Here is a 20,871-nt window from a genome sequence, read left to right as displayed (position 1 = left end):
TAGGGAAACTCGGTGCCATATTGAAATGCATTGAAAATACTTAGTGCAGTTTAGCTAAGTCTTAAGTTCAACTCCCTATATTCCTATATAGGGAGTATCCTCCCTATATATCCATGCACAAAATCTAGAAACAGAACTGCTTTCTCTCTGCACTATCCCTGAATCTAGGGATTAAATTCAAGTTTATATTTACCCCAAAAATCTATATTTCTTTTGATCATAAACTTTACCACATATCAATAACATACACACCATACCAGGCTGCTCTTACTTCAATATTATTAAAGTTATGTAAAGGAAAAACAAAATTTAAATATTTCTTGATTTAAATCAGTGTACCCTGTCGAGTGGTTGGTGCGCTAAGCCCTCGGTGTGGGACTCCTTGAGGTAACAATCTTTTTCTGTGGTCATACCATTTTTAATGTACCCGTGTCTGGAAAGTTTCTGACAAGGACGAATTGGCTATCAAACTCGCGACACTTTGAAACATCCTTTGGTACGTTTAGGTGAGTATCTCATCGACCTGAGCTACTGTGCCCAGGCCATGGTTTAACAAGACATAAAAACCAGACTACAAAGAGGACTGAAATATAGTCACTGTCTTCTATTCCTTATTCTTTTTACATTATTGGAGATAATAGTTTAAAAAATGTGAAAAAATTACATTGTTTAAAGTCATCCCCAAATAATCAAGCAGGCACTGTAAGTTGAATTCACTTTTTGTAGCCCAGTTGACCTACATGATGCAATCAAGGTTCGGTGGAAAATCAAATAATTGCATTATAGCAGAGGTAGCCAATCTGTGGCATGCAAAGATTTTCTACCAAAATTATTCCTATGTGATAAATATTTAAAAATATATGCATTTTTATGCTCTGTTGTTACAATTTTGCTCCACAAGAAATAATTTTTGATTGCAAATAAAGACTTTCCATGGTCAGTACAGTAAAACCAGATTGACATGTTTAAAGAGCATACAATGAGTGACATTTTTTTCAGTTCCCCAACATAAGGGTAGAGAAAAACAATTTTCAGAGAAAAAATGAGAAGGAAAAAGTTTACATTTTAAAATTTAATTAAAACATTTGAGGAAGATTTCTTTGAATTATTGGAAAATCTCATATATAGGATGTGTGTCAGGCCTGCCTGAAAGAGATCACTGGTAAAAAAAAAAGTGTTGTATACAAAAACAGCAGAACTTAGTTATTTCAAAGATCAATAGCCCAGTGAAATTATACATGGTTCCTTACAAAAGGTCGGGTATTTCTAATTTTTGGATATGTTATAGGGGCCAAAGCCACTAGTAAAAAACCAAGTTTGCGGAAACAAAAGTCCTATGTAAGCTGAGTTATACCGAAAAAAAAATGTCAAAAATTTTGGACTTTGGCTGTTATTATACATCAGAGAGCAAAAGTATAAAATATTGTAGAAGCAGAATTCCCAGCAAAATATGCTCGATCATTTTCCTGACCATAACTGCATACTCAAAAAAAAATAGAAAAAGTAGGAGGGGGTACCCACTTAGGCAATGTATTTAAAAAAAAAATAATTCCATAGCACTATTTCAGTATCCTAGAGATTGACTCAAGCTAAAGCAAAATAACAGTAATGACTTGATAACCAAAACGATTGTTGGCCAAAACAGTGTACTATCAACCACAGATAATTTTTTCTTATCCTCACAATATGGCACCGTCTTTTTTCAAGGAGTCTTCTAAAGTCCAGTGGGTAAACTCTCTTCCTTGATGAACAGCAAATTATATATAATTATTATGAAAATTTTAATAGACCAATCAGATAACTCCATTCTGCCAGTGCCCAATCAGGACGCTGCATTAGATCACATGCAGGCTCTCAGCTTCATTCTGACCACCACGTTTGAAGAGAACTTTTGATGTGCTTTTTTTCGCCGAGCAACTGAAAGTTAAGATTTTGTATTCAACCCAAGTGGGACCCTCAGTCAGCATGATTACAGGGTTCCCAGCCAATTCTGCTCGATCATTTACCTGACTTTCTCTGACAAAACTCAAAATTTTCTCTGACCAAAAACGCATCCACAGGGTTCCCACTCAAAAAATTGGAAAAAGTAAGAAGGGGTACCCCCTTAGACAACATAACATTAAAAAAATACCTCAAAAATCCTTTTTTTTAATTCAAATTTTTTTTTTTTTTCACAGCACTATTTGAGTATCCTATTAGATTGGCACAAGCTAAAGCAAAATGACAAGAATGACTTGGCAACAAAAACAATTTTTGGCCAAAACAGTGTACTAGCAACAACAGATAATTGTTGTCTCTCCTCAAAATATGCCACCTTCTTTTTTCGAAGAGTCTTCCATAGTCCAGTGTGTAAACTTTCTTCTTTGATGCACAACAAATTATGAAGACATGCAAGTTTTTTAAAGAATGATGCTCCTTTGCGAACACTTCCAAAATCACAGTGCAAAATGTGTAAATTACAGGGTCCAATGTCCAGGTGAAATGGATGGTTTTACTGCACTGTCCATCTTTTTTAAAGGGATTTGTGTACATTTTACTGTTCAATGCCAGTATCATAGTTTTCGATAAATGAAGCACTTTTTTTTCTAGCTCTTTGTAAACATTGTTTATGCCTTTGCATGTCCTAAAAATAGAGAAGAAAATTGAATGCTATTGGGTAGCATCAGTCACAAAACTTAGAATCAGTAGTTTTCAACCGGGGATGCGAAAGTATTTTGAGGGTGCGACATAAAAAAAAAAAAAAACATGTTGACTTATCCAGGAAAATTAAAATCAGGGGCAGCTTCCCATTCCAGATAAATTTCAAGAAGTTGTTTTGCAGAAGCTGCACGCAGCCTCCCCACTTATCAGATTCCAATCTTACAATAAGTTTTCACATAAGATCTTGAAAAGAGCTTTAAACAAAAAAGGAGCAAAATGTTTCGAGATTTGAAATTTTTCAAAAAATGACTTGCACTCTGGGGGGGGACAGTCTTAAAAAATTCATCTCACACGTAATGGGGGATCTTTACTGCCAGGCCAACAGAGGTAGCAGGTTTACCTGAGAGAGACTTGTTCTATATAATTTTCACATTGTCAAAAATGTCTATAGCTGTTTCCAAACATTACACATTTTCAACCCATCTCCTACTAAAAAATTTAGCGAAAACAATTCTCTTTCAATTTTTGATGTCTGTAATGTCTGTGAAGAGTGTGTACCAAGAAGAGTTCCAGAATTCTATAAACAAAGCATATATATACCACTAACTAGTCGTTTCATCCCACTCAGCTGCCTTCCATACAACCCACAGGTAAAACCCTGCATGTTGACATATTTGAATAGCCCCCTATACAGAGGCAGCAAAAAAAGCAAAAGGATAAACTATTTACTCAGGAGAGATAGAAAAGAAATTAGAGCAGGTATTGGCTTTCTTTTGAACAATGAAAAGGAGGGGTCTTCCCCCCCCCCCCATTTACTCAAAAAGCAGGTTCAGTGACCTTGACCAACATTGGTTTCCAGTATATGTAAAATCCCACCCTTCAACTGATAAGACATTTTGCTCATACCAAACTATCAGGCAGTAGGGGAATCCAGAGGAAAATGCAGATAAAGAGTGTTTTGATAAGGCTTTTCTTATTCTTTCCCAGATGATCTGAAAGATATAATCTTCTTTATGGGGAAAAAAGTAAAGACCAACCACCGGAATGGGAATCTATTCCCTTTTTATTTTTTCCCCCTTCAGATTTTCCCTAATGTTAAGAATTTACCCTGACTTTTCACAAATATTTAACATTTTTCCTGACCATTTTCTGATTCTCCTCAACTTTCCAGGTCGCTGGGAACCCTGAGAAGACAAAATTTGCTACAACCTTTGTATGATTTTTTTTCTACAGGCTATAGTTATCAAACTATAGAGCGGTAAAAAGGCTATAATTTTTGCAAAATTATGAAATACGCACATATTGTAGAAATATCAATGCAGAATTTTATTGAATATTGGTGATTAAATACTATTAATTTATTACATTAATTAAACATTAAAATATCAATAAATTTTCAAAGTAAACACAAAAATTCAAAGGTAAGTAAATACAAATACAATCAAATATTAAATGTTATTACATAATGATGCAATAATCACTTGTTAAAAAATGAAATTTTTCACTACAATCTCGCTGCACAAAAATTTTTATTCATAGCAGTTTTATAATTCAGCTCGCTTTAAAGGTCTTGGTAATGAGTGATGCTCGTCGTTACTCATTATTTTTACTGTAATGGGAGTGAGCAGAGGATTGGTGGCAAGCCTCTCAATTTGCTCAAGAACATCCAGAGCCTCGTCTTCATCTATGTCGCTGTCTTCCAAAATAGGAGGAGGAGCGTTTTGGCATGACTGGCCGCAACTGAAAGTGAACACTTTAGGCCTGCTTTTTGACAGGTAAAGCCCTACTGCACTGTTTCTTGTGGAAATATGATATAAATTTCAGTAAGGATTGAGGTGCAGGATCCTTATTGGCCTGAATTGGTGCGAGCCCTTGATCTGTACGCATCCAACCCCAGTCTGTAGGTTGTCTTTCGAACCCCAACTACTTCTGGACTGTATGTTCGGAAGGAATGGTATCTGGCAGTGTCTTGTATTGGTGGCAGTCGTGCAAGACTTTGTTTGCAGGTCTTTCCAAATTTTGGTTTTTTCAGTATAACTCAGCTTGCACAGGAGTTTAGTTTCCGCAAACTTGGTTTTTTACTAGTGGCTTTTGGCCCCCTATAATCAAAAACCAACTACAAAAATACAATGAATGCTAACACTTATTATACCAGTTTGTCTGTTGTTACACCGCGTGTATGAAATGTAAATAACAAAATTGTTTTATTCATAAATTAGTAATTTCCATGTTTTCTTTTCGGAAATGCTCACAAAAATTATACAAGATCTTTAAGTTGATTTATAGAACTAAAGATACAATTTTACAGCCTTGACTGCCTTATTTTTTCCAATGTATCTTTAGTTTCTGAAAGTGTTGTAATAGACACTTCTGTAGCTTTTCTAGATTTGTTTTTGCCCTCTTCATGAGAATATTCAATGCGACTTTTATTGTGTAAAAAACTTCCCCAATCAAATTTGTAACTCCATCAGTTTTTTTCCCTAGAGTGAAACAAAAGGTATGAACCTTGTTTGGACATGATTAAAATTTATGCTAAGAGATACTGTTATTCCAAAATGAACGAGCAATAACATTAGAGAGACACAAATCTCCAACAAATTTTCCCAGACAAGTGACTGGGTTCAGCACTCCATCTTAAAAGTCTGAAGTGATTACACATACACACAAACTTTTGTATTTCCTGAATGGCAGCTTTTGCATCTGCCACTGGCAGGTGCTAATGAATTCATCTAAGATTCTGTAAAACACTGGCTGCAGCAGGAAGAAAAAAATAGTGTGTGGAACTGGTAATAAAATTTGCTGCCTGGCAGTCGAGTGGTTAGGGAACTAGTCTCTCACTGTACAGGTCTGGGTTCGAATCCCGGTTCAAGCATGGATGTCTACTAACACTAACAAATTCCCTGGACGGATCATGCTGATCCCTTGGGAATACATGAGGATAACGTATTAAAAAAATGCAGCAACAAAAAATTTTAGATTTCATTAATTGTAATTTTTTTAATGCTTCCATGCTGTATATTTTAGAAAAGATCAGTAAATAATGGAACAAAGAAAAAGATGACCAAATGTTATGAAAGGAATTCAGAAAAAATAGACATTTTGCAAATGAAATATCAAATTCAACTTTGAATACCCAAAACATTAGGAGAAATTAAACAGGTAATTTTAACATTGAAATTGAATAGGAAGCCTAAGGGGAATTCCTAAAATTTGAATTATTCAAAAATCTGAATCTCGGCCAAGTTCAAATTGGCCAAGCTTGCCTGTATTTATATGCACAATAGTGGTAAGATTTTCTGTCTTGATATTAGTACAGGTTAGAAAGAGGTTGGTCAACATTGCATTATAGTTACAGGGCATATACATAAACCAATGGCTGTACATTGTTTATGATACAAATTATCTGAAAAAAAATACACGTACAATGTACTCTGACACCTGTGGTTCTCGTTATTTGTCTCAAATTTGACTAATGATTTGATTCCAGTATGTGTTGTCACTGTGCAGTTGCATGGGCATGGCGATGGATTTGAATCTTGAAGGCCCAAGTGCCCCAACAGGCAGCACAGTGGTTCTCAGCTAAAGTTAATTGAAGGGTCTTTCTTATATTTGAAAAGGTTTCTCTGCAGAGAGCAGACAGACCTGCAATCTTGCAAAAAACACAAAACCTCAGGAATCTTACTCTTACTTTGATTTAGAGAGATATGTGGCTGTATCCAGGTGTCAAATAGATTAAAGATATGCATCTATATAACAGAGCTTCACAAGTCCTAGAGGCCAAGTTAATCACAATCCATGGCCATCGAAAAATTAGATCTAGCACCTATAAATATTTCCATGTAATTACTAAATTTCAGTCTGAGAAAAATACATTAGAGTTCATTAGAAATTCATTTCTACTCAGTGAAAAAATTATATTATTAGTATAGCCGAGAGGGTGGAAGGCATATTTCCTCCTCTCCTGTTTACTATCCATACTTTCTGTGATTAGCATCCCCACCATTTGGAGGGCCTGCATTCGCTTATGCTGTTCACAGGAGTACGATTTTATAAAATAGTTGCGTTCGGTAAGAAAGTCTGAAGGAAGCATTCACTCTCAATGTTACATATTCTGGTGGTTCAACATGGTGTGCTTTTTCAGACAAGCAACACAACTGACAGATTGAAGTTATAGCTCCAATTGTTATGCCTCTTGTAAACAGATCTCAATAACTTTATAATTTGTTTTTGCAGACCTGGAGAAAAAATTATGAAAGACCTTTTAAAGGTTATAAAAATTTCTGAAATGTGGTCTTTCGAAACATTTTGTGAATGGCCTGTTTCCAGACCTGGAATTCTGCAAACAGCCAATCTTTCAGATATAGAGTTTAAAGAAGGATTTGAAAAATTGACTCAAATTTTGGCTGGATAAGCCCTGGTATATCAAAAATATTTATACCTTCAACAGCAAGTCATCTCTATCAGTGTTGTTGACCACATGACCCTATAAATAAAATAAAAAGTTAATGTTTATACATGCAAAAAAATTAAAAATATAAAATTAAATATATAAAATTCCAATTTAAATGAGCAGAAATATACAACTCCAGGAAACAAACATTTATAGGATACTAAAGGAATGCACAAATTAAATGCTTTTCCTCAGCTGCACAGATATACATATATGAATGCAATAGAATTGCTGAGGATATTGTCCCATGGAAATGAAAATCAAATATGACCAGGTACCAATTTTCAAAAAGGTAGTAGAGAAGTCATCCAACCAGTCAATTTTTCACAAGCTTCCTTTCAAAAGTTCTGGAACTTATAAAATTATTATTGAATGAAAACTGATGAAGCAGATGTGGATAATAATGTATTATTGAATAACTTTCTACGTTTACATTTATATATTTTAGGCCTATGAAAAAAGTGAAAAAATATCTATGGTTTTAAATCACAAATATATTACCTTTTCTTTTTTCAACACATTCTCTATATTGTTATCAATGATTGCACAGTAATAAAGCCGTTGCAATTCAGTCATTGGAGCGTAAACCAAAATTTCTTTTTTAGGAGGTATATATAAATTTATATCTTTTTTAGTTCTTCTCAGTAAGAATGGAGTTAGAATCTACAAAGAATTAAAAAAAAATTTATATAAATTGTTTTCACTAGCAGAACAATAAATACTGATAGTGAGAGCAAAAATAAGCATTAAATTATATGAGTGTTTAGGAGAACAATCAATCTAATTAAAATTCAAAATTTTTTTTTTTCAATTCAATTTTATTCATCACATCATAAAACTTACATTGGCAAAACGAAGAAAATCCATCCAAGGGATCGTTGTCGATCCATACTAATAAATAAATAATAAATACTAATAACATAACACAAAATGTTAACTTTTGTGACACTCAGGATCATTTCTTGCACAAAAGAACCACAACTGAAAGAGGGGATGTACCACCACTTCTTAACTATTCTTGAGGCAACAAGTTTTTCTTCCATGAGAGATGGAATCAACTCTTGCTTTAATAGTTGTTTACGATTCTGACGATGGTATGAAAAATAGCAGTTAATAGATGCATTTTTATTGCTGAATAAGAAATTTTTCCAACTCTTAAAGTTTTTGTAAAGAATATCCAAAGGTTATTTGGGAGAGTTGGAGACAGCATTGAAGTGTATGTATAGTACATTTTATGCTGGTAATAGTGATAAAATATCGATAGTTTGAAAATTTTTGCTACACTTACCACATTTAAAGTTGACGCTCATTTTTATAAATCAACACAGACTTAAAAATTCATAAAATCAAAAGTTTGTAAATGGGAGAGACGAAAAAAAATGTGGGAAATAGAAAATGAGCAAGTCATTCTCCTTTATTGATAATTTCCATAAAAATCACTTTTTTTTTTTTTTTTTTGCTTCATCGCAACGTAACAGTACCTGTTACCGGCTGGCATAAGGGTCTGAGGATTGCCTCAATTCAGTCTCAATTGACCATGTGATCGATGATCTCAGCCGATCTGCATTATTACTATTGAAATATGAATTATAATAAATAGTATAAATACCTTACTTCACTGGCAGATGACGGCAGGCATCCGCTAGGGAAATATATGGTCTTTGTATTGTTTTTGACATATAACACTTTTACTTGGTACACTTACGCAGACCTGGCGAGTTTGTCCTCTTTTGTTGAGCATTGCCATTTTGATGTTGTATAAATATGATTATGTACTGTTCTAGTTCATTCCCGGTTAATTTTTTGTTTCCCAACAATAAATTGTCACGGGACAGCAAATTCATCAAAGCCAATCCACTTCAAGACTCGTCGGTATTGAAATTAGCATAACATTATGGACAGACAAAAACTAGTTTACATACTCTTATGTAATTTTAGAATACCGACTGATTATGGAAATCAAAATCTGGTATCAACACAATTGTAAACATTGAAAGATCTGGCCAGGATCAACAACATTAGGCCTATTGTAGATTGATGCTCCTGCGATAGTGAAACACCACATAGTACAAAAGGATGTGGTTGCAAGAACACAGGCTTATCCTATACAGTGTTTTACATTTGTGCACATAATGGCAGTTTAATAAAAAATAACTACAAGTAGAAGATAAGGACGATGAGCAAATGGAATTAATTTAGATTTCAATTAAACATTTTTCTTCATTTAGTGGGATATAATTGAAAATGTAACTGAACTACCATACTTTACTTGTGAATACCTTTTATGTGAAATTACTAATATTATATTTCATTAAATGGAATACTTGTGTGAAAGTTTGTTTTAAAAATAACTAAATACACTGCTGGCCACCCAAATTGCAACACCAAGAAAGACAAGAGATATCGCAACAATATTTATTTTGTAGATAACATGTTGACCAAGCATCAAATGATTAAATTTATAGACTTCTGTGAAGTGTGGTTCCTGCCAAAATCAGTAGCCAGAGTAGCCGCAATTGTTGGAGATCACCGCTGCCACACGCCTCGGCATTGATTCAAAGAGACTTTGGATGTGTTCTTGGGGTACAGCAGACCAAGCAGCTTCCACGCGTTGCCAAAGTTGATCTGGTGTGGCGGCTGGGGATGTAATCTAGGTCAATCGTTGAGCAACCATGGACCACATGTTTTCTATCGGCGAAAGATCCGGAGAGCGAGCTGGCCAGGGAAGCAATTCAATCTGGCGATTGACGAAGAACCTTTGGACAATGCGTGCCACGTGTGGTCGCGCATTATCCTGTTGAAATATGGCTGTGGGCAAGCCCTGAAGGTAAGGAAGGACAACTGGCTCCAACACCTCGGAGATGTAGCGCTGGCTTTTTAAAGTACCGGCAATGCGTACTAGAGGAGTGCGAGAGTGATATCCAATACCGCCCCATACCATAATACCCGGTGCAGGACCAGTGTGGCGGTGCATAACGCAGCTGTTCAGCATCCTCTCTCCACGGTGTCTCCAGACTCGAATCCGACCATCGTGGTGTTGCAGACAGAAGCGTGACTCGTCAGTAAAGACAATTTCATTCTATTGTGCCGTCCACATCCTTCTTTCATCGCACCATTGGCGGCGGAGACGTCTGTGGTTCTGCGTTAAGGGTAGACGAAGCAATGGACGTCTTGCGGACAGACCACTGTGCTGTAAACGGCGTCGAATGGTACGCGCAGACACTGGATGATGCGGTACAGACTGAATGTGCAGTGCTATGGTTCGTGATGTGGCTGAGCGATCCGTCACTGCCATACGCACAATACGCCTGCCATCACGTGAAGTGGTGCACTGAGGCGGATGCGATCGAACACGTCGGTCCGTCGTACCCTCCTGCATCCAACGATCACATATCCGCATTACAGTTGTTTGGTTTCGTCCAACACGACTACCGATTTCCCTGAAAGATAATCCCCAATCTCGGTAGGCCACTATCCTTCCTCTGTCGAACTCGGATACTTGATCAAAAGATGATCGCTGTTTTCTAAGAGGCATAATTGATCGTTTTTTTGAAAAAACCGCAAGAAAAACACAATTGCCGTACTTCAAATCGTCGAAATCTCCAAGCCTTAAATAGCGCTTTGAAGTGGCGCCACAGGCGCGCGTGATGTGCGTCTGCGTTGAAATTCTAATCATTTGCATATCTCACCTCCGCTAATGCATGTTGTAAATTTCATATTATTTGCATGCTTCCTTCAGGGTGTTGCATTTACGGTGGCCAGCAGTGTAAAATATCTGTTACGAGCTATAAAATAAAAACTAACAAAAAATTATAGTTTTACCTTTTTTAGCAGATTTATTATAAATTTAGTAAAACTATACATTCAAAGTGGTTGCCTTTACTAAGTAAAATTTTTTTACGTACTTTCACACAGGTCTGTTTGGGTAATTTCAAGTAGAATTAGCAATAAATATACGAGGAAAACATGTTTATGATAAAATAAGTACAAAAATGTTCATAGAACCTAAATATTTAACTTAAGAATGGCCGCCATCTTGAATTCTGAGAGTTGCCTAAGGGTGCTGCATGGGTACCAGCTATTTTATGGATTTACATACCCTAAACATCAACTACCAACAATAAAAAAAACTTATTAGTTCAAAACAGGGTTCGACGAAAAATCCCTATTTGGCTGCCAAACTATTCGTCCCAAAAAATTTTGTAACTCCAAATTTGTGTCAGGATTTTACTTTTCATCATGAATATCTTAACCAAATTTGAATTTGTCAATCAAAAACAACCTAATTTTCTTTCATTCATTTAATTAGCTACAATTTATGAGGGAGGAGTAATCAGAGATTGGGTAATTTGCCATTCATTTTCTCTTATGTCACTATCATCACATACACAACTGTGAAAAAAATTTACTATGGTTGTATCCTAATCAAAACCTAACCACTCCTAAATGTTTTCCCACCCAAAATTTTATGATCATGTATAAAAATACATCTGAAATGTAAGTTATCAAATGTTGAATGTTCCTTATCTCTCATGGCTCATTTCATTTCCTTCCAAGAATACTTAATGTCATCGTCTGACCAGTTTCTGAGTATGTGCTAGAAATTACACAATGTGTTGAACATTATATTCACAAAATCTGTTGAAGTGAGAAGAGATTATCATTAGTGAATATGAATTGCAAAAAATTAAAAAAATTAGGAAATTATTTTTTCATAAAGTTTTTTTTTTCCTGGGTTGTAATCTGGTAAAATTTAAAATAGAGACCTGGTGAATGCTCGATATCAGTTGATTTCTTTCTTCTTCTGACACAATGATTTTTTCAGCATCCTCAGAAGATAGCATGACAGAGTCAATCAAGTTTTTGAATCTGAAAAGAAAAAAAATGGAACTTAAGCAAAAGAAGAAAAAAAAAGTTTATATTTTAATAATCACTAAAATGCAAATCTTGTATACAGTCGGACTTCTGAAAGTAGAAACAAGATCAGAAGAATTCACTGCTCCATCAAGTAAATAATTTTTTCCAGTCCTGTCTCTTATAAATTAATATCAAGAAAATTGGATAATTTATTAATTAATTGGGTAGTGTTTTAATAGGAAAAACTGCTTAAACAAATGATTAATTTTAGCCCAAAATCTTCAAACACAATGTAAATAACACCCCTTTCATTAATACAGAATTTCTCTATTCCTGTTTACATAGTAGCTCAAAATGTAGAAAGAGCATTTTGTAGTAAAAATTACATCTAACACTCTATACTCACAATTTTATAAAAGTGGGTAAATCACTCAGGATATTCTGCTTCCAGTTCAAACTTTATCAAACTGGATACTTGACATTACATAGAATTACAGTAACTTTCCCCACTTTTACTTTCATATATTTGCATAATTTTGATAAATTCTGATGCCTTCTTTTAACATCTTAACTGGCGAGGTTCATGGCACACCAATAAAAAGAAAAAATGTTCACTTGTGGGCAAATGACCTATTGTTTTTTTTTAATTATTATGACTCTAAAGGACTCTGGGTTGTTTGGTTTGAACAATGTTGGTTTTAACCAAGTTTCTTTTTTTTCAAAAAAATCAAAAGTGGCCTAAATATCATTTTTTTTTCTGTGAAAAATATTGTATTGGTTCATTATTAGCCAAAATTTTTCATTCTCACCACATTTTATATTCTTGAGTACATTCTGATGGTATATCTTTAAATGGTATAAGATGATATATACAGTAAAACTTTGATTAACCGTCACTCGTCTAACCACCAGTTTCTGTTATCAGTCTAAAAAAAATTTTTTAAATACAAAAAAAGCCCCAAGTTTCAAGGTCCAAACAGATTGGATCACTGCTAGGTCTGCGCAAATGCCAGTGGCAATCATAGATTACCCCTACTTGTAATCTATAAATCCAAAAAAACTATATGCTTTCAAAAATTTAAATATGAACGCATTGCCTGTGAACTTCTGCCCAAAAAAGTGCTACCAAACAATTTTTTCAGAATGGTTCCACAGTGCTTTCATGCCTCAAGTTGGAGCTCACATGGCTGAAAAGCAGTTGCCGCAGGAAGCACTGCTGTTAATTGACAATGCCCCGACAAACCCTCTTGTGAACTCAAAAGTGATGATTTGAGGCAAAATAACATGCCTCTTTCTCCCAATGAATACAACTCCACTTATCCAGCCTATGGAACAGGGTATAATCGAAAATATGAAGCAGCATTACAGAAAAGCTTTTATCGAAGGCTTGCTTTCATCTGATGATGCCATGACTGTCAAAGAATTTTGCAAGTGATAAAACATAAAGGACACTATTTTCAATATCGCCACTGCATAGGCTGACCTTATATTGAAGTTTATATTGATCATATTTTAAAATTAAATACAATATGTATGCTTTATTCACTTTTAAAAGATTTTATTTTCATTTTTGTCCCAAGCCCACAGTGAAATTACGTTACTGTACATATGTCTAGAGATTTCTGTTATCCTTCTATTCAGTTATCTGTCAGAGCCCTGGTTCAGACGGTGATGATTAATGTAAGTTTTACTGTGATTTTTTTTTCAAGAAGTCTCATACAAAAAAGTAGCCCGAATATATATATATAATTTTTTTTTCATGTAGAGCATCTTAAAGTTATATACAGAAGCCAAAATTTCTCATTTTTACCACATTTTCTAACCTTTGGCTACATTCTGAAGCTCTATATATCTTTAACAAATTCATGAATAAGGATTACATTACACATCTAAATGTAGTGGTGTATTATCTCACATGGTTTATCTAAATGAAGTGGTGTATTAGCTCCCACGATTTTTTTCCCCTTCTTAAAGCAGCAGCAATAGAGTAGTGACATTATCCTGCTAGGAGCAGGTGGTCTTATAATCCAATAAACACACAAGCTGTTCCTAAAGGACAAAAGACGAGTATACTATAGTTCGTTTCAGGTTAACTTTGCAGTGGAGAGAAAGGTAGAGAGTGTACTCCTTCGCCGCAAAATAAAGTTCCCATAAATCGGAGTTTTATGATGATCATTTATACAGAATATTTCAATTTTTTTTAATGATTTTGTGAAAAAAAAGGGAAAAATATTGTTTTGAACCGATGTTTCTTCGTTTGAAATTTTTAAATTAGAAAAAAATATTGGTTACCATTATCCAAAAATCTATAGCAACCACAACGACACTTTCGCGGTGTCCAAAAAATCGTCCATACCTTACCGAGGCCGCGCATCGATACATTGGTTAAGAGGCTTTTGTTGCCATAGCAATGAGTGATGAGGTTCCCTCGTAGCTTCCTCTTCACTGCAAAGTTAACCTGAAACGGACTATAGTAGTTACATTATGGTAAATTGAAAGCACATACAAATCATTACCATGACATAGCCTGATCCGTTGTTGAACAAACATTTTTGTGCTTCCATCTCATAGTCAGAACACGATGGACATCCCATTTAACATTTCTTGAATAAGTTGTAGTTATTTGTTCAATTACTTCATTTTTGTGGTTTCCCAAAATTATGAAATTGTGCAATGCTAATTAAGTTATCATTTTGCCCTGACTGGCTATCTTTTCCATTCTGCAAGCAAATTTCCCACGTGTTGGATGAGTATAGTGTTGTTAATTTCACATTTCTAAGTATTATTTCCCCTTTCCCATATGAAATTCCATTGCTTCAGGAATAGTCTTGTAAATTTCGAGGTCATTCTGACAATGGTTTTTTTACAGTGTTTTGAAATCAGAACTTTAGTTATAACCACCCTGTATATCGTAAATCATTGCTAATTCATCCACATTATTTATGCTTCATTAAATACATTATATTCACCTAATTTTTACAGTAAAGTTTTGTTTGATTGATCATTAAAGTGAAACTTGTGATTGACGCTTAGAGAACAGATACTTGAAATCAGACTTTACAGTTGGCAACCAAACACGTGAATTGTTCTAAAGGTCTTGCAATCTGTTTCTTGACAGATGGCAGCACTACACATAACAAGCATTACACAGAAACAAACATCACATTAGGTTCACAACACATACACACACATTCCGGCATGTACCAATTCGTTAGAAATTCCATAGAGGAATGTGTATGAGGTGCATGTACGGTTGAGTAGTAGTAGTCTATTTCTTGCTTTGTATTTTATTGTCGCCATAGCAGAGAAGGCTTGCTCACATAGATATGATGTTGAAAAGGGCAAAAGTGCACTAATTGTTTTCTCATTAGATTAGGATACTCCTCTCTCAGTCCAAGCCAAAAAGCAGCCACACAGACGCCTCACTCTTGGTGAGCTTACCTTTGAGTGCGGAATCGGCGCAAGGATCAATAAATTCATCTCGTTCGCAAGCAGGAAAGGGATGAAAAGAACATGTCTATTGCATCTTGCAGTCTTGATAGGTGTTGACAAATAAGGTTTTATCAGCTTATCCGAAGGTGCGTGCGTGTGTGTGTGTGTGGTATCACTCCTCGTTGTTACTTCAAAGGTTTCGAAAGCTCGCTGATGTGAAGATAAAACCAAGTAAGAAAATTGGCCTTGCGGGGAATCGAACCCACGTCCTCTCACTTGCCATCCTAGACCATTAAACTAGAAAGCCAGCAAATCCTCTTTCCTTAGACATCGTGTGCACTGAACGGAGCTATACATGGACAGCCAGACCTAACTCAGGAGAAAGCTCACATTGCTGACACTGCCACCAGATGGCGACTAATTCTGTAAGTCTGTCACGCATGAGAGTAATTAATTTGACATAATTTATTTTAATACCTCAAGTGGACAGTAATATTTTTTTGGCTTATCTCCATAATATCTTGCGGCACCCCTTAGTCAATATAGAGGCACCCTAGGGTGCCAGGGCACACCGGTTGGGAAACACTGGTGTAAGGGAAGTCTTGTACAGATGCTGTCAAAACCGTGAAAGAACTGCAGCATTTCATTTCATAGCATAATGACTTTAGCATGTTTGGCATAATTTTTGAAGCAAAATTTTTAACTGAAAGTCAGGCAGCAAAGAGTGTGAACTGCATGCAGAAAACTTTTATTGGCTGCTGAAAAAAATTAAAATTTTATTTACAATACTTGTAATTGTTTACTCACTATTCATCGAGGCGAACATTTAATGTATAATATTTAGTAATTATATAGTGTGAACAATGTAAATTACATTACTTTGCTTTATATCTATTTTTAAATTATTTGCTTTATATCTATTTTTAAATTATTTGCTTTATATCTATTTTTAAATTATTTGCTTTATATCTATTTTTAAATTATTTGCTTTATATCTATTTTTAAATTATTTGCTTTATATCTATTTTTAAATTATTTGCTTTATATCTATTTTTAAATTATTTGCTTTATATCTATTTTTAAATTATTTGCTTTATTTTCAATTAATTTATTTTCACTTTATTTCAATTTACTTATGAGATCATTACATAATTTTATGCATTATGTCAACTGAACCTAAGCAGAAACCATGTTCAACGGAAAAATTTTTTGGACCCCTGCGATTCCATTGAAGATAGGGTTTACTGTATTTTCCTAAATGTTGATGGTAGTTGGAGGATTATTTGGAGGTTGCCTATTTACCCACAACTTTAAAATATTGCTGAAATGGCTTCTGCTATAGTGACTGCAACCAGTCAGTCACACTTTACTCTAGATTCCAACCTGATGATTATGTTCCTACGAAAGCCCAAAGTGCGGCCAAGAGTTTTGTCCAAAGTCTGAATTATAGAAATGATTCAGACTTCGGTCAGCCATTACGCAAAGTGACCAGAGATCCCTGGCCAAAACTTTATGTGCTGATGCAAGACAACCCGGTAGGAGCCAAATCCATTTTTTTCAATCGCCAACATATGATGCATGTATATATACAGCAGCTGTATTGAATTAGCTCCATATGATGAGAAAAAAAATAAAATTTTAGAGGAAAACACTATGAAAATAATTATATAAACATATAGATTTTCTGCCAAATTTTTGGAGAAAAAAAGATTACTGCATCGTACTGCAGTTTGATGGGTTGCCATAACTAATGTGGACATAATTATCATGAAAAAATATGCTGACTTGACGATCTCAAATCATGTCTTTTGCTATCGGATTTTGCCAGGAATCACCTGCCACTTCGCAAACTGGCCGGGTCAATATTGAATAAAATTGGCTAATTGGCGAAGTGGCAAGCTCTGTTGCGAATCGGCTAATTTTAAGCTTTGACAGTACGAAGTATATTTACAGAAAAATCACCAAGAAGTTCCAGATTTTATCATGAAGTCTTCTGAAGCATCTATAGTGCTTCTGACCAGTTATAGATTTTATCTGGTTATTTTTTCAAGTGTGGTGCTTGATACAATGTTTCTTTCGGAAATTTTACTTCTATCTTTTAATAATATTTATTGAATGTGTGAAATACAATAGCCCCTCTCCATTATATCTCAATTTTGGATATTTCATGCTTTTATCAAAATCATTGCTAAAAATTTAACATTAGAACCATAGGCATGCTTTTTCTTTCCTTCCTGACATATGGTAGAACAAGGGTATACTGCTTTACTGCATTTTGCTAAACAAAATTTTTTCACCTATATAAGAACCTACAAGAAAGTTTCCTGTTTTCTAAAAAATTTCAGACGCCAGATATAAAAACTTATACACTTTACCAGATGAACATATTTTGTAAATTTTCATCGTGTTTCACAAAATATAAAAGGTTCTATCAAGCTATCTACTTTCACACCTTTTCTCTTTAATTTTTTTCATGTGTGTAACCAGATTCAATTTATTCATGGGTTCAGTTCACGACAATTGCTCCCATTAATCAGAAATTTAAAAAAAAAATTACAGCAATGATTTCAAAATTTTTAATTTTTTTTTATAATTTCCATATCATTATTTCTGACAACAGAATGATTGAAAGATCTTCAGCAAAAATTTTCTCTTCCTGTTATGTTTCCCAGACCAATTTCTGTCTAGGGTTACCTGTCAACTTTGGCAACCATGTCAAAGTCTGATGTGTTACTAATAGTTTTAGATATTTCTTGGTGTATCAAAATTGTTCAAAAATACACAAAATTTTAAAGTCAGTGTTAAAACCAAAGTGTTAAAGATCAAATTAGTTTCAAGAATCTTAAAAAAACTTTTTGGATGATTTGAGAACTACTGATGAATCCTTTTATAAAATTAAAAATATAATTACAGTGAAATCGGTCTAAGGCCGGGATTACACTATAAAGTTTGATAAAACGTCTTTTACAAAACTTGAAAAAAAACAACCAATAAGGCTATTAGTTACATTCAAGTGAATGTAACCAATATAGACTTTACGAGACAGGAACCTGTCTTGAATGGAATCAAAAGATAAGTCTGTTCAACGATTGGTGCTTTGATGTACACCTTTATAAAATGGAAATCTAAAACTGAATATTATTTCAGTCTGTCAATTTTACAGGTTTCACTGAAACAAACTATCAAAATTTCAGCTGGTATTAGCAAATCTTTGCTGGGCAGTCTGTCCAGGTTCTGGGGACAACATAACACTGAGTATCGTTATATGGAAGATTCACTGTACTTACGCATCAAGGTCATTGAAAACCTGAGGAAGAACAATATTCAGAAGTGCCCAAAGCTCACCCAAATTGTTTTGTAATGGTGTTCCAGTCAGAAGCAAAATATTCATGATTTCCAAACTCTTGATGATTCTGTAAAATAATAAAATACTAATAATTTCCAAAATTTACCCATGCATAGATAAATACAAAATTTATACACAACTCAAATTCTTATGTGCAGTACTGCCTTAAAATCAATTCAATCAAGATTCAATCCACAATGAATAATTCAAGTTCATCCATCCAGCTGAAATTCTTCCTTTGAATGTGATTGGATAAGACATTAGAGATTATTTTCAACCAAATAAGACAAAATATGAACATATATCTCTTAAAATAGGCCTAGGTAACAGATTTTCAACAAAGATTTACCGACATCCAGAATAATTCTTTTGGTATGCCACATTTTTATTTTTCACTTCATCAGCCATTGCTCATATTTGCTTTTATGCAGACAAAAAATGTATTTGTCTTGCTAAAGCATAAGTGCTGCTTTTGAAGCAACATCTTTAGATAAAACATCATTGCAACATGTGGCCGCAGACAAATCATCTACTTCACCACACACTGACTCCGGCCACATCACTATAATGCAATTTAAAGCTGTTAGTGAGTTAGGTTTGAAATGAAGGCATTATCTATCTGTGGTCGCCTCAAGCTTGTTAGGGAAAATGTCTTATCTATATTCTCCCCCCTCCCCCGGTTCCAACCAGGGACTTGACGGCAACCTTTGTGGTGGTAGACAAGCATCTTACAACTAACCCACTCGGTGTATATCAACAAATCTGGAATGTTTAACCTTCATCACTACTAACCTGTAATCACACACACCTTTTTCTTGGTTACTAACTGGAAGAGAAGGATATTTTCAATGGAAAGAGACTTTTTATTGATATTATGTTGAGATGATCTTGAAAAAAAATAGGTCTTCGGGTCTCTGCCAGAAATTGAACCCTATTGCAATCTGAGGAAGAGTAACCATATACACCAAAAGAGACCCAACTAACTTTCCTTGTTTGATGCCCTGCTAGGTAACATGCTGAAGTAGAGGCTTAGTAGCCTTTCTTAACTTGAGCAAGTGCCACCCCCTCCCTAGGTAGGATAGAGAGCGACGCAATTTTATTCAGCCTTATATATTATAGTTTAGGGCTGCACAAATCGCAAAAAAATCTAGGTGCAAAAAAATTTACCTGATAAAAGGTCCAAAATAATAATTATTTTGTCTTTTTTCAGGGCATAGTGACCCTCTTTCATATTGGCAGATATGCTGCTATAAATTCTTAACATTTTAGGCTGCTCTCGGCCTGCAATTTAGTAACTACACAAAGAAAATTTTAGGAGCCAGTACGAATTTTCTAGTCACTATGGGGACCTGGCATTTGTCTAGCCGTTATGGTCTGACCCGCTTAGAACAAAGTCAGAAAAAACAAACATTTGTTACATGCTGATTTCATTATATAAGTACCAGCTTAACAAGCAATAGAAATAAGATAAGCAATACAAAATTCACTGGAAATGGAAAAACTTTGTTATATATGTGAGTATTCATGCTATCCGTGTCCATTATAGGTGCATATGACTAGGCCTATATTTTCTCTTGATAAAAAATCTTTACTCTTGACATTTTTAATTGTTTAACAATGTTAAATAAAACCATGTTAGAAACATGTATTTTTCACAAGTAATAGAAGCTTCTAGAGTACTTTATAACCTCTTCAAACCTATGTTAAAACCAAATATTAAATATTTCTTTTATTGATTTGTATTTTTTGTATGTGAAAATGTCCTTTAAAAAGAAAAACAATTAAGTAATAAATTTGGGTTGATATCTTTAATGACTATTTGAGAGAGAGTTTGGTACCTTTATGCATACCTCAAGTCTTAACTTAAAGAAAAAAAACATTCAAAACTAGAGATGGGCTGCTATTCAGAGTATTCTGCCTATTCGGCCCTTTTGCCAAATATTCAGTTTGGCCAAATAATGCTTAGGTATTCTGCCGAATACCTGTGTAAATCTAACAACAAACTAATTTTTTTAAAAATTATATGAACTGGAATTTTGTGGATAAATGAAAAATTTACAGATTATATTTTATTGTGTTGTGTGTATCCCTTTTTGTGCAAGAGGATGTATCTAGACAAGAAGCGTATTGAGCTACTGAAAGAGGC

At 34.5% G+C, this 20,871-nt stretch overlaps 1 protein-coding gene across 1 annotated transcript in view; it reads right to left on the bottom strand.

Moving 5' to 3' along the window:
* LOC149079981 (lymphoid-specific helicase-like) overlaps nucleotides 1-20,871 on the bottom strand; it is a 95,789-nt gene that overhangs the window by 39,942 nt on the left and 34,976 nt on the right. Inside the window, exons 10-13 of the mRNA XM_089238900.1 lie at nucleotides 18,667-18,792; nucleotides 11,857-11,959; nucleotides 7,592-7,753; nucleotides 7,079-7,123 (exon numbers count right to left, since the gene is read on the bottom strand). Coding sequence (XP_089095026.1) covers nucleotides 7,079-7,123; nucleotides 7,592-7,753; nucleotides 11,857-11,959; nucleotides 18,667-18,792 — 436 coding nt within the window. The remainder of the gene's footprint in view (nucleotides 1-7,078; nucleotides 7,124-7,591; nucleotides 7,754-11,856; nucleotides 11,960-18,666; nucleotides 18,793-20,871) is intronic.

Source organism: Pholcus phalangioides, unplaced genomic scaffold, assembly GCF_987345545.1.
Source record: "Pholcus phalangioides strain wild (caught in Gottingen) unplaced genomic scaffold, Ppha-v1.0 ptg000011l_1, whole genome shotgun sequence".
NCBI lineage: Eukaryota > Metazoa > Arthropoda > Arachnida > Araneae > Pholcidae > Pholcus > Pholcus phalangioides.
Note: the sequence above shows the minus strand (reverse complement) of the source record. Positions and strands in the feature narration are given on the sequence as shown.